Genomic DNA, 14,275 nt, shown 5'->3' with positions numbered 1-14,275 from the left:
GCTCACAGCAACCTCAAACTCCTGGGCTCAAGCAATCCTACTGCCTCATCCTCCCAAGTAGCTGGGACTACGGACATTCGCCACCATGCCCAGCTAATTTTTTTCTATATATATTAGTTGGCCAATTAATTTCTTTCTATATATATTAGTTGGCCAATTAATTTCTTTGTATTTATAGTAGAGACGGGGTCTCTCTCTTGCTCAGGCTGGTTTCAAACTCCTGACCTTGAGCGATCCACACGCCCGGCCTACCAGAGTGTTAGCATTACAGGCGTGAGCCACCACGCCCAGCCAAAAAGTTAGTCTTTAACTATCTTCCTAAAAATCTACACTAACCACTCAAAAGACCCCCTAATCCAATTCTCACCTACTTGGGAGTCCAAGGAGGGGAGAGTAATCTCTTACAGCCCCAGTAGATTTATCTGTAAATTAGTTTTCTCCATACATGTACACATGTATGTATCATTCTTTCCTGTCTCCAGAACAGCAGTGACTGGCATGCACACTGGAAATGAAGAAACAGGGTGGGTGGGCAGGAAGGCACAGCAGGCACACACAGGCAGAGGCCTGATGTCTGCTCTTTAGCGTAACTGCTCTATGCCTGTCAATGCCTCACAGACATTTGACCAATATTTACATGTGTGGGAAATTAAAACCATGATTAATGTGAAATAATGTAATAAAGATGATGTACTTATTCACATGATTCTTATAAAGAAGTCCAGGGAAAATATGAATTTTCAAAAGCAAAGTTTAATCATACTTATTAAACAAGAACTTTCACAAGAATTTTGAGTATAATTCAACCTCCATATTTCAGTTAACTTCAAAACTTGTTTCAAATTATCCTTTCCAGGTTGCAATAATACACCAAGTATGACAACCAGTGAATTTTTACTGGCTAAAAAGAATTTCAATCCAAGACTTTTATTAAGTTGTAAATGAGGAAATTAAAAACAGGTTATAGGAAAATGTTGTAACACTAAGCTTCTACATATCACAAGTGTGAAAAAAGGAATTTAATTGCCTTGAATCGCAATTACAACAGAATCTCTTCTTTACTGCAGTTGGGTATGAGGTCTTTTTAATATAAAAATTGTATGGCAGATATTTACTACTTAAATCAGACTGAACGCATCATAATTCTATGTGCCACATAGCTGTTTTAGACGGTGGGGAGAGCATAGGGGAAAAGGTTTTGCAATTCTTAAGAGTAAAGTACTGGTATAGTAAATCCTTAACAAAAACTGTTGAACTGTGTGAGTATGCCTTATCATCTTATGCACAGAAATTTACATTAACAGTATAGAAAGTTAGAAAACATTATCAGATTAAAAACAGAGTGCTCTCGGAAAAATTCAGGACAGAAAACAAATTTTGCTTATTCATTTTCCTACACATTTTTGGTTTATTCAAGAGAAATTCTACTGAGCTATCCCTATTTCACCAACTCATCTAACCTGTACTATACCAACAACGGTGGCAATTTTTTTCCCCATCTCTACAGGCACTGCCATCTAGCGGCAAGTTTTCACCAGCAATTTACAATGCTATTGCCACAGCTCTAATAAATAGTAGACACTGATGGCTTATCCAAAAATCATTTTGTCAAATAAGCAAATGCATTTGCTACATAAACTCCATGCCACCAAACTACTGACTGGCTTTTTATCAAGAGTGAAGTTAAAAAAACAAAACAAAAACAAAAAACCTCTTATGTGTTACCCTAACTGTACCTTGCAGCGAATCTCTTCAAGTGAAAAGCAAAACTAATAACATTTGTAACATTCATTTTAAATTTAGAAGTGAAATGAAAGATTTGGAATATATTTCCTTGAGGTACTGCTTGTAGGAAATTACTGGATGTGGTCAAAAGCTAATAGGAATATGAAACTGTTATCATCTGTGTTTCTCTGTTTAAGTGACACAGGCTAAAGAAATTCCTGAACTTTTTAAAGTCATGGCACACATAGAAAATGATGGTATCTGTACACATACTGGTAAAAAATGGCAAGAGACTGCTCTCAGCTGGACCCCCAAGGGCTGAAGAGATCATATTTTGTTAACAACTGATGGGACCTGTGAACTGAAGGGTCAAATTTATTAAAGTCCTAATGGGAAAAATGTTGACAAACACTAAAACCGCTATAAATTCCTTAGAGAGTTCTTAAAATTCCAGAACTAAGATCACAAAAATTACTTTGGTCTTTTACATGTCAATATTCAGGAAAGAGGTGTTCTCTCTTACTTAACATTCTTTTCTGGGGTATGAGACCTTGGTCAAGGAAAACAATGATCCCTGTGTCTTAGTAAGTCAAATGAACATGGCAGGGTCAAGTTGACCTCCCTGGCCACACAGGGCCAAAGCCATACAGCTGAACAGTATGTGCTTTAACTCCGTAGGACAACTCTCATACGCCTGATGCACTATTTTTAGGTTACTACTTTGGTTGGTTTTTTTTTTTGCCAAAAAAAAAACACAACCTTTTCCACAAATTTTTCTTCCCCAAGTTGGAGAAACCATGTTTTAAACTTTGTGTTATTTCAAATCACAAATTCAGAGACTTATAAACATAAAGCTTCTTTCTGTTCAATCCTCTGGGAAGAAGATTCATTCTGATATTTATGGTTCAAAAAAAGTTGTAATACTGTGCTTGGAACACAGAGAACCGGTTATTAACTTCATGCTACTATTTTAAATAATAACAGCTCAGCCCAGGTTACTGTGACCTCTGACAGATCAAGGAAACAAGTTATTTTCTCCTCTTGTGATTAGAGCACGTTGCAAGACACTTTTTGCCTTTTAATAAATGTCCTGGTACTGAGTTTCCCTTTCATTTAATTTCAACAACGTATCAAAAAAAGCCAATATACAAATAATGAATTACATTCTGTTGGGTTTTTAAACCCTCAAACACCAGACTGTAAAAACATCTTGTGTCTCCCACCCTGACCACCCTGCTACTTTTCCATAAACCACAGGCCACCCATAGATACAAAGCCAGGGGGTACAGCTGCCATGGTCTACTTGGAGCCAGTAGACAGGAGGGCGATGAGTCCTGATGAAGCACTTATGGACAAAATGTAGTTCCTGTAGGAATTTAATGTTAAGGAAAAATTAAGAACCCAAAATTAGTTTTTCAGTAAAATAAAGCCCATCTCCTTGGAATGTACTGTTTCCATCCCGATACTTGATATAATCATAATGATATGAAGCCCCATTGAATGTAAACACAATTTGCAAGACAGAAGACCATAAAAAATGAAAAACATTCACAGGAAATGTATTCCAATTTTAAAAAGAAAACACTTGAGACAGAAACCTAGAACACATGATCATGAAGAACACATGTGAATTCCATTTAACCTTCATGAGAGAGGAGCTGATCCAAGAACATGGGGAGGAAAGAGAGACATGTTTTCCTTCCCCCTGCCACTCCCCCAAGAACAAAGGAAAACTTAATCTCCTCTGTCATGCAGTTTTGCTGCAGTTGGCTTGTAATAGCAAGGAGGTTCTGAAAGCCTGCAGCTACTTCCAGCATCAGAACTATGCCATTTTCACCAAACCACTCCTGTATTCCCAGAAGATACAAGTTGGAGGATGTCTAATATTTTATTACATCAAAGTCTCCAACTGTTAAAAGTTTGGCTGCACATTCCTGGATAACACCTTTAATAAATTACCTTAATTAGAAAAGACTGATTCTTACTTAAAAGCTCAATTTGAGAGTAGCCTGAAACACTGTTAAGGTATTGTGGTACCTGTTTAATTGCACTGGCCATCTACCCAACTCCAAAGCCCAAAAATAAAAGCAGAAACAGGGGCTTATTCCAAAAGCTATCAAAGAAGGCAAGCTTGCTTTGGCTCTTAGGAACTTTAAGTAGGCAAGTACATATAATCACATTTAGAAGACTGCTTTGTAATACTTGTTATTTATTATAAGTCATAATGCATAAACTCAAAAGAACTTTAAATCACACCAAAACTGTTATCTTAAATGTCCAGAAACTTGCCTGAAGTCAGTGCTATTTAATAGACTGACTCCCAAAGCAATTTTTCTTTCCACTAAAATACCCACACAAGTCGAAACCAAAACCAACTACTGTTTCTAGACTTCTAAAAAAGATAATCAATCTTTAAAAGGATACACCGTGGGGTTGAAGTTCTTCAATATGAAGAAGGAAGCAACAATGACCAAGACCAGGAACAGAGTGTTGTTATAGAAGATGGAAAATGTTGTAGCTTCATAGTCAGCAACTTCATTTTTCTTCCACAAGATTCTGCAGACAAGGAAATAAGTCAAACAAGTTTATAAATATGATTAAAAACTCTAAATACCACAGGGCTCTAGATCATGGTAAGATAAGTTTTTCCTTAAGTGTTCTAGGGTGAGAATGTGTTTTTAATATTAAATTTAGTCAGAATTGTCCCCTTTCCTCCACTGAAAAAAATATGAGCATGAAAAATATGAATATTTCACACTCATTATTGTTGCTGAAGAAAACAGTTGGTGGTTATGTTATCATTTTTCCCAGGCAGCCAGGGCTACGGAGGGACTGATTAATTGCAATTGGCATGGTTTCATAAGCAGCTCAAACAAGTTATCTTTCTCTGGACCCTCACCTAAAACACAAACTTGATGGTCAGCAGCCTGATGGGGCTTCCTTGGCTATACCCTGGGCTTGAGGCTCTCTACAGCCTTCAGTAACATCGCACCTTCAGAACACAATCCCTATGACAAATACCAGCTATGGTCTCACAGAAGCAGACTATTGTTAGCCATTTTTATTTACTTCAAACAAAGAATGTGTTTGATCATTAGAAAGATTTTTTCTAACATTTGCTAAATGCTTTTACTTTTTAATTTTATTGGTTTTTGATATTTTGTCTTATTAATTCACTAGTACTTTATCTTTTCTTTTACCCTCTTCACACAGGCAAAAGGAAGTTCCAGGGTGCCTGTGAATAAGGGAACCTTTATTCCTCCTGGTTAACTTTGTAAAGTAGTTCTTAAAAGGGTAGGTTGCGACCCATTAGTGGGACGTGAACTCAATTGAGTGGATCGAATGCCCAGTGAAATTAACTGATTGGGTTGAGACCAGAATTTTTTTCAGAAGAAATAGGAAGGAACAGAAAAACATCAAGAGTGTATTATACACAGTAGGATAAATATTGTTTTGTGAAACATTTTCATGGGTGCATGTATATTTGGTCAAAAGGTAAAATATATTTTTTACTGTGGGTCATTATCAAAAAGGTTGAAAGCCACTATTATAGACACTTTGTCCCCCAAAAAGATAACTCTACTCAAGAGCCAACCCTCCTTAATCCTAAAGACAATACTATGACTAATGTTATTGGCGATTGACACAATTTATTCACCAAGTGTTCTAATCCAAAGTCAATAAGCCTGGCTGTAAAAGAGCTAAATAAGCTGTAATGAGCAATTTGAATTTGGGTAACTATGATGAGCATCCCAGTTTAAGAAACTATTCTAATGAATATGATAATTCAATAAAGTTTTTTTTAAATGTAAGCTAGATTCTCTAACCTCTATCCCTATACAAAAATATGCAGTCAGAAAGCTATGCAGCCAGACCTCATTAAAGCTGCTCCCTGCAAAAAGGTCTTTATTGTCATAATTTTAATACTGTGCCTTTAGTTTTATAAAGGATCCATAGGAGATAATCATTTCAATAATGTTTTGGTGTCTTTCCGAAACCACTGTAGAAGACATTGTTCATTAAGTTACTCAGTGTCCCTTAAATAAGGATCCACTTGATAAAGTCTTTCCAAGATTCTGTGCCAGGAAAGTTTCTTTTCAAAAGAACTTGCACGCTGCTTCTCTTCAGACAATGAAAGCTATGTGACCTCAGATGCTTTCCCTGGCACTTGGAAGCTCAGAACTATGTTTGGGGTTCAAATGCTACAACTAACTCTAAAGTCCATGTTCATCCACCTTTTCTTCTTTTTAAATGGTTTCTGGTCCTTTAAAATTATATTATTTTATATGCACTTTGAGAAAATTGTATTAAATATATTATACATACTTTAATATTTACAAGTTCCCAAAAGTCTTTCTGGAGCAAAGTGGGGTAAAAATTCTGTTCCACAAAGCACCTTGTTGATACTAAAACTGAAGATCCATGAAAATCACTGGACTCTTGACTCTATAAAACTATCTGGCAACTTTGCAGCACAAATTTACTCAATCATTCAAGGACTTCTGCTACTCAGATGATTAAGTGTTTAACAAGCCCTCTAAGAGCAGCTGACAGGAAAAAATGGGAGTGGGGGCTAACAAATGAGGCAGAGAATTGGACAAAAAAAGAGAAACCCAGTTCTCGTTCCTTTTTCCCAGCCAGTGCAGATAACCAAGTACTACATGTCCCTCAAGAAGCTCAGGAACAGAAATATTACCACCTAAGCAGGCTAACACATAACACACCATAAAACCTTTCAGACCCAAAGGGGTTAGGTGATAAACTCAAGGTTCCACAGGTATCAACAGACAAAGCTATCACTGGACAAAGCTCTGCTGCCTCCTAAATTCCAGCAGAGCAACTACAGGTATAAATTCTTGAGGCAGACTGCCTGTGTTCTTATCAAGGATCTACTATGTATTAATATAGGACCTTAGGTAAGTTACTGAAGCTTTCTGTACCTTAGTTTCCTCCAGTGTAAAATGGAGATAACAACAGTACCTAATTCTTAGGGTCCTTTACAAGAATAAATCAAATATTGTTTAGCACAGAGAGAAGTATCTGGCAGTAATAAAAACTCCCAAAGTCAGTTATTACCATTCCTATTACTACAACTTCTACAATTCCAAAATTTACCTCATATAATTTCAATATCCACATTCTCTAATCAGAAATCAAATACTTACTTTCTCCAAAGCATCCCTTTTTTTGATTTCAAACACTTTATTTGTTTTTCTTTTCATTTCAAGGATTACATTTGCATTGTAGATTTCAAACACGTTAAATAAGGAGTCAAACCTTTCATCTTTTTCCTTCCGAGACATCTTTCTATTATCAGCTTCAGAAAGTTTTCGAGTCACTTCTTTGGAAACAGCATCCTCCCTCTTCTGTGCTACTCTGGAACAAAAAGAAAAAAGGAAAAAAAGTTTCCATGTGCTATGAGTGAACATCACACTCTCTTAGAAACACTCTGTACTCATACTTTGTATTAGCAACTGAAAATAAGAAAATAAGCTGGATAGAAAGTTCCAACTTTATTACTGTACTAGACCAAAAAGAAGTTGTTCAAGAAACTTCCAAGATGTGGTTTATAGGTTATGTGTTTTTATTTCTGCTTAAAAGGAAAGTTTTCCAAAGTTTAGGGATTTAACATGGATATAAAAGTCAAATACTATTAGCGTAATTTAGTTATGAATAGCTCCATTTTGTTTTACCCTATAATTTATTCAACAAATAAATTTTGAAAGGTATTAGCAAATGATATGATTTCAATTCCAAGTAAATAATAGGAGAGAAAACTAGGCTTAATAAACAAAGGAAATAATAGCTGAAATATCTTAAAATAATGTTTTTAACTCTACTCCAAAGGACAATTTCACTATAAAGTAATAATATCACATGGCCAGGGACTGTCCACACTACTTTGTTAAATTAACCACTGGTTGGTGGATTGCACCAAAAGTTAATAATGGAATCAGATGGAAAAGATTGAAAGTGTTGCTCAAGAACTCAGATTGAAATAGTCAATGACAGATCAGATGAAGAAAAAAATCTAAATTTATACTCATCAAAAGAATCTATAGATGAATTTTATCAGATATGGTTATTAGCAAAGGAGGATAAAATTTAAACTATGATGAAATACAAAAAGCTTCCCATACACTATGACACTTAAATCAACATGGTATATTTTTCATAATATAAGAGAAACTGGGCTGGGCGCGGTGACTCACACTTGTAATCCTAGCACTCTGGGAGAAGGCCGAGGTGGGTGATGGCTCAAGGTCAGGAGTTTGAAACCAGCCTGAGCAAGAGCAAGAGCAAGACCCCGTGTCTCTACTAAAAATAGAAACAAATTAATTGGGCAACTAAAAATATATAGAATATATATTTTTATAGAAAAAATTAGCCAGGAATGGTGGCACATGCCTGTAGTCCCAGCTACCCAGGAGGCTGATACAGAGGATCACTTGAGCCCAGGAGTTTGAGGTTGCTGTGAGCAAGGCTGACAGCCACGGCACTCAAGCCCAGGCAACAGAGTGAGACTCTGTCTCAAAAAATAAAGAGAGAGAGAAACTGGCTAGCCATAAATATAAAAAAGTAATAACTGACCACAAGCAGAATTTAACAATCACCTACACAGTCCCATTATGACAGCATTCAACACAATATCCCAACAGAATATGGAACATGGAGACAGAAATCTGTTCACTCTACAGGAAGATAATCAACCCTTTGTTACTATGCTGTATGTAGTTCTAGTCAGTGTACCTGAAGAAAACTGTCGAGAAATCAGGATGGATTAAAGGAAAGAAAGCCCAGAATAATTCAAGGCAGTAATAGTCAATCTTTCTTCAACGGCAAGACTTTCTGGGATACAAGTTAAGCATGAATTGTAGCTGATTTTATCATGTCTCTATCTCTAGTTCACTCAAGAACGGAATCAGAATTGATATTGTTAAGAAGAAAACTACTGTATTTTTTTAAAGGCTTACAGAGTTACTTTTTAACTTTGTTACCCCACACAAATTGAAAACCGGAGGGAGGAAAACTGGTTGCTCTAAAAAAATAAATAAGAGGAAATAAATTCTAAAACCTAATGAAATGGCAGCTAAGGGGGCAGACAGCTACCTTTTAAAGAGAGATTTTAGGACACTACAATGTATTTTTTACTCCAAAGATCCAAATTCACCTAACTCATTATATCATGTGGAAACCATCTTTTCAGATGTTTGTTTCATTCCTGAGCCACTAGGCTCCAAAGGCCAAGATTCTTTTCTCTGAACTTCTCAAGCAGACCAGGCACTAAGCCGTTTCTTGAACTTATCAGACCACTCTTTTCTACAAAAGACCAACTGAAATGAAATGGACGTGGTTTACAGCAGAAAACTGTCTTAACTGAATATAAAAAATACACATATACACCTCCCCCCACCAAACTGTAATAGCGTCATGACACAGAAATAAACTACTATATTTTCAAAAGAACTGGTTATCTCTACGCATCTTTGGGACAAATAGTCAACTAACTGTTCACAGGACAAATCTTCTGAAAACACTAAACCAGATAACTAAATAATTTCTCTTCTAGTTCTAGAATTCTATAATCAACTACCAGAGGCATAACAAACACACTGTAGGTTTACTGCAACTGAAGACCCCACCCCCACCCCCCTGCCCATCTTAAGGCTCTTAGAAAATAAACCTCACTCAGGGCTGAATGCTCTAAAACAAGACAGAGGTCACTCTAGTGACCTAGCATGTAGTCAACTGAAACAACCCACAAAATCAACTGTATTTTCCTTCTTTTACATCAGTATATCAGAATCTTTCTAGAATAAAAAAAATTATTAATACTTAATTTTGTAAAATAAACACATTTTTGCAAACGTTTAAATTATGCTACCTTTTTATAAAAATTTCTAAGGGCTCTCTTACCCTCAACCTCTCCAACCATGCATTATTATGTGCCAGACACTATGCTTAACATGTCACACAAGATCATTTTTAAGCCTCACCAGCCTCTGAGGTACCATTAGGATCTCTATTTCATAGCTCAGGAATCTAAAGTCTACATAGGTAAAATATATGCCCACAGCCACACATTTAAGAGTAGCAGAGCTGGGGCTGAAATCCAGATTGTCAACTCTGTCGCCGTCTTTCCTCTACTACTAACACCTACCCACACTCAACATCTCGCTGGATCTTTGAGCCTTAACCATCTTGCAAATGTGTAGGAGTTTCCATGCCAGTCGCAGTATTTAATACTAAACCAAAACTATGACTAAAAAAAAAAAAATTCTACTCGAGAGAATCTATTAAGTCTGTAAGTCATTTAAATTTCACTGATCTAAATGTACCATTAACTGTTGTAAGGGATATAAAACAAAATATATAGCAGTTGTCCTCAAGAAGCCTAAATTAGAAATGAGAAAGTAAAAAGAACATGATTTCGATTCTAAAGAGGTGAATGAAAAATGATACATGAACAAGTGAAAAATGCCAAGTCTTAAAAGGACTGAGTTCCAAGGAGATCCCAAAGGATTGGTCGTACAAGACACCCACTTCTGAGGGCTTCTCTATCCACAGGTGGCCATGCCTCAAAGAAACACAGTCCATAAAAACAAAGGCCAAGATGGGCTGAATCTTAGAACGGCAGTTTATTGACAGGCTGCCAAGCAGAAAGATGACAAAGATGACCCAATTACTCTACTGGTCTATCAGAACTGCAGCCACAAAACCTGAGCTCCTTTGTGTCCAGAATGATAGTGAGGAAAATGTCATGGCCACTGAGGCCATTTCTGGCTGTTTCTTATAATAAACTCCTGTTAACTGAGATCACCTCAATAGGTTTTTATTCCTCTGTCCCAGAAAGAGTCTAACATGGGGACAAGAAAGCTCAAAAAGGCAAAAGAATGATCAAAGTCAGAAAGGATTTCTTTGGAAAAGATTCCTAGAGGTTTTGAAATAACAGACATGTAAGAATGGAAAGGAAGGAAAATACTCCTAAATGGGGAGGGTATAAGTCACATTCAAAGGATGACATGAAGGCTGAGTCAGAAAGGCTAAGGCCCAAATCTAAAAATGAGGACAGACTCATAGAAAGCAGACAGATGACTTGCATTCCAAGGGTCTGGAAGAATTTGCCTTTAATGCATAAGAAAAAGATGGCCATAATGAGATAACAGAATGACAATAAAAATGACGTCGAATGACAAGGAATATAAACTTTTCATCCCATAAAACGAGGATAATATTTGCACCTTATATGGAAGATATAAGGATTACATAGAGTAACATGCTTATTAGCGCATGGCAAGGCAGTCCTTAAACTTTCTTAAGAGACCAGATGGAGACTGCTACAGCAATCCAAATAAAAAGTGTCCAAACTAGAGTGGGAACTATGGAAATGAAAAGATAAAGAACATACAAAGTTGATTAGTGAATGGCTGTATGCTGTTAAGAAAGAGAAAAGAAAAAAATAAAGGAAAATGAAATTTAAAAATATAAAAAAATAAAAAAACAAAGAAAAGAAAAAAGAACATACAAAGTATGCTGGCACTTCAAGTCTCAGCAAAATTCCAATTATTTTTAAGAAATTATTTCCAAAGAAATACAGCACCTAGAAGGCTCCATTGAAGAAGCAGGAATACCTTGCTATCCCCTAATCAAGTAACAAAAAGTGCATGAAAGCAACTTTAAAGGGTGCTTTTTCCAATTAAACAATAATTTATACCTACTTCCAATAAAGATTATGACACTCAGAAATAATAAGTTACCATCTTTCCTAAGTCTGGACTTCCCCCACATTTTAATCTTTATGAAACCAGAGTACATAATTGCTTATATTAATAATTAATGTACAAATTTATTGTGGTAAGGCTTGTATTTTCTTCTCAAAAAGCGATTGCAAACATAATTGTATATTTTATAATACATGTGATCTTAAAATAGAAGAAACAGTTATCCTTTACATTTTATACACTTGTAAGAAAAAAGTAATTAGTTTAAAAGACCATTTCTTTCACTTGCAAAAATAGCACTTGCAGAGCCCAGAACAATTCTTTCCAGAAAGAATTCCATTTGGCTTCTGAAATGTTCATTTACTTGATGGGGTTGTTTTTCTGATGAACCTCATATTAAAGCTAGTGCTTGGCCTTGCCTGGTGGCTCACGCCTGTAATCACAGAACTCTGGGAGGCCCAGGCGGGTGGACTGCTCAAGGTCAGGAGTTCGAAACCAGCCTTAGCAAGAGTGAGACCCTGTCTCTACTAAAAATAGAAACAAATTAATTAGCCAACTAAAAATACATAAAAAATAATTAGCTGGCCATGGTGACACATGCCTGTAGACCCAGCTACTTGAGAGGCTGAGGTAGAAAGGATTGCTTGAGCCCAGGAGTTTGAGGTTGCTGTGAGCTAGGCTGATGCCACAACACTCTAGCTGGGGCAACAGAGTCACAGAGTGAGACTCTGCCTCAAGAAAAAAAAAAAGTGCTTAAGTGTTCTAATTCCACCATCAAAACGTACTTCCATAGCAGAGTCAGACTGATCACTGTCTCTGCTTCGGTTAGTTAACAATTCTTCCTTACATCAATGTGCCTTTCCCCTCAACTATATAGACACACATAGATCTCAAATGCTTATTGAAACCAACACACATACAAATGATCTTTAAGAAAAACATCCCATTATACAAAAATACAATTGAAAAATATACTTACTTGTGCTTGAGAACAAATTTTACATTCTTGTATGCAAAGGCTACCAAATATGTGCTTACTAGAGTCATCACACTATACAGAACAGCAGACTGAATAAGATCCATATGCCATATTCGCCAATATAACCCTGAATTAAGATGGGGAAAGAGTATAAAAAGAAACAAAATATTACTACCCCATAACAAAAGCCTGCTAAATTAATTATAGCTTAGCCTGGTAAAATACAGTTGGGGTTAGGGAAACCAATACAGTATTTCAAGATCGTCAGAGCTGAGATAGCCAGTAAAAACAGTTACAGTCTCAACCTTTCCCAGTTCAGAACACTTGAAAAAAACATAACCTTCCTATTAGTCCAGATGAGATTTCTGCTTCTTCTAAAAGAAGAGAAATGGCTCAACAAAATTACAATTCAGACATGAAATTTCATACATCAGGGTACTACTATGCTAAATACAGGCCATTCCAAAACAGCCACGTGCAGTCCCAAATCATAGTTTACTTGCTGACGTGGCTGTTATCTCAAATCATGGCAGTGCTTTGTCGGGTCAGTGAGCCATAAAGCTTCACACCACGTTTATTGCCACACTGGGTTTTATAAGAACAAAAGAGAAAACACATTTGGATTTGACTGACCAACAACAGTGCAGCAGTGTGAAAGACACGAGATTCGAAATCCGGAACCCTGAGCTCTAAAAATAATCTTGGCTAAGCGTGCAAACAACTTCCCAACAAGGCGAGAATTATAGAGTTGGTCTCGTAGGATTATTAAAATGTCTAAATAAGGTAGACTGCTGACTCCTGCCATTGTTTCAACTTCTCTCATTCTGCAAATTAGGAAAATGATGCTCAATGGTGTGAAGTAGTTCACGTGAAAACACACTTATAATTCTGAGGGTTACTTGGTGGCTGGCTCTCCTAATTCATTAGTTTTTCCAAAATAATAAGTTTAAGATTTCGTAACGGCAAACGCCAGTAGTATGGAAAAGGACAGCAGGTACTTAAGTACACAAGTACTTAACTCCAGCGTCTGTTTTACATACAGATTTGGGGCCGCTATCCCAGAACTAGCGACTCTCAATCCGGGGGTGGGGCCCAGGAACGCGCACACATTTAAAAAGCGCCACAAGTCACTTCCCTGAAATGCCGCCCACAACAATCCCAGCCGAGAATACCGAGGCCCAGAGAGGCTACGTGCCCTCCCGAGGTCAGGAGAACCGGGGAGGCCGCCGGCCCGCCCGGCCCTGCCACGTCCCAGCACAGCCCAGCCCGACCTGCCCGAGGCCTCCCCCGCTCGCCTGGCTCCCAGCACTCACAGATGGGGATGGCTGACACGATGAATGCGTTTCCGAAGAAGAGCGCGGAAGACTTGGCCGAGAGGTTGCGGCTGAAATCCTGCAGGAGCAGGTCCTCCTCGGACTGCTGCTTGGAGCCGCCTTTGGGAGCCATGGCGGAGCGGGAGCCGAAACCCTGAAGGGAAGAGCCGAACGCGAAACCGGGCTAAGGCCTCTGGCCCCGCCCCTGCGGCGTCCGTATCCGCTAACGACCCGTCAGCGCTCCGCGCAGAGGCGGGACCCGGCTCGGCCCAGAGCAAGCTTCCCCATGATTGGCCAGCCTGGCGCCGTTGCATAGGCTTCTTGGCGTGATTGGGCAAGCGGGCCAGACTTCCGGAGTCCTGGAAGGCACGTGACTCGTCTACGCCGAGGAGAGAGAAGGGATTTGTAGTTTAGTGGGTGCTTTTTAAAAAAAATTAGCAAAACTTTATTGACATTCCACGTCTCAGCTGCTGACAGACTCACCAAGCCTTCAGAATTCTAAAATAAAGGGCATTTATTGAAACCTTAAAATCTGT

General features: G+C 37.8%; 1 protein-coding gene across 1 annotated transcript; it reads right to left on the bottom strand.

Moving 5' to 3' along the window:
- Positions 1-733: 733 nt before the first annotated feature.
- Positions 734-13,978, bottom strand: SSR3 (signal sequence receptor subunit 3). The gene is made up of 5 exons (XM_012786911.2): positions 13,740-13,978; positions 12,427-12,553; positions 7,003-7,101; positions 4,150-4,281; positions 734-3,091 (listed from the first exon to the last, which is right to left on the bottom strand). Exons 1-5 carry the CDS (start codon positions 13,870-13,872, stop codon positions 3,025-3,027), a joined length of 558 nt encoding a protein of 185 aa, XP_012642365.1. The 5' UTR covers positions 13,873-13,978; the 3' UTR covers positions 734-3,024.
- Positions 13,979-14,275: the final 297 nt, after the last annotated feature.

This window comes from Microcebus murinus, chromosome 1 (assembly GCF_040939455.1).
Source record: "Microcebus murinus isolate Inina chromosome 1, M.murinus_Inina_mat1.0, whole genome shotgun sequence".
In the NCBI taxonomy this organism is placed as follows: Eukaryota; Metazoa; Chordata; class Mammalia; order Primates; family Cheirogaleidae; genus Microcebus; species Microcebus murinus.
The sequence above is the reverse complement of the archived record's forward strand: the minus strand, read 5'-3'. Positions and strand labels throughout refer to the sequence as shown.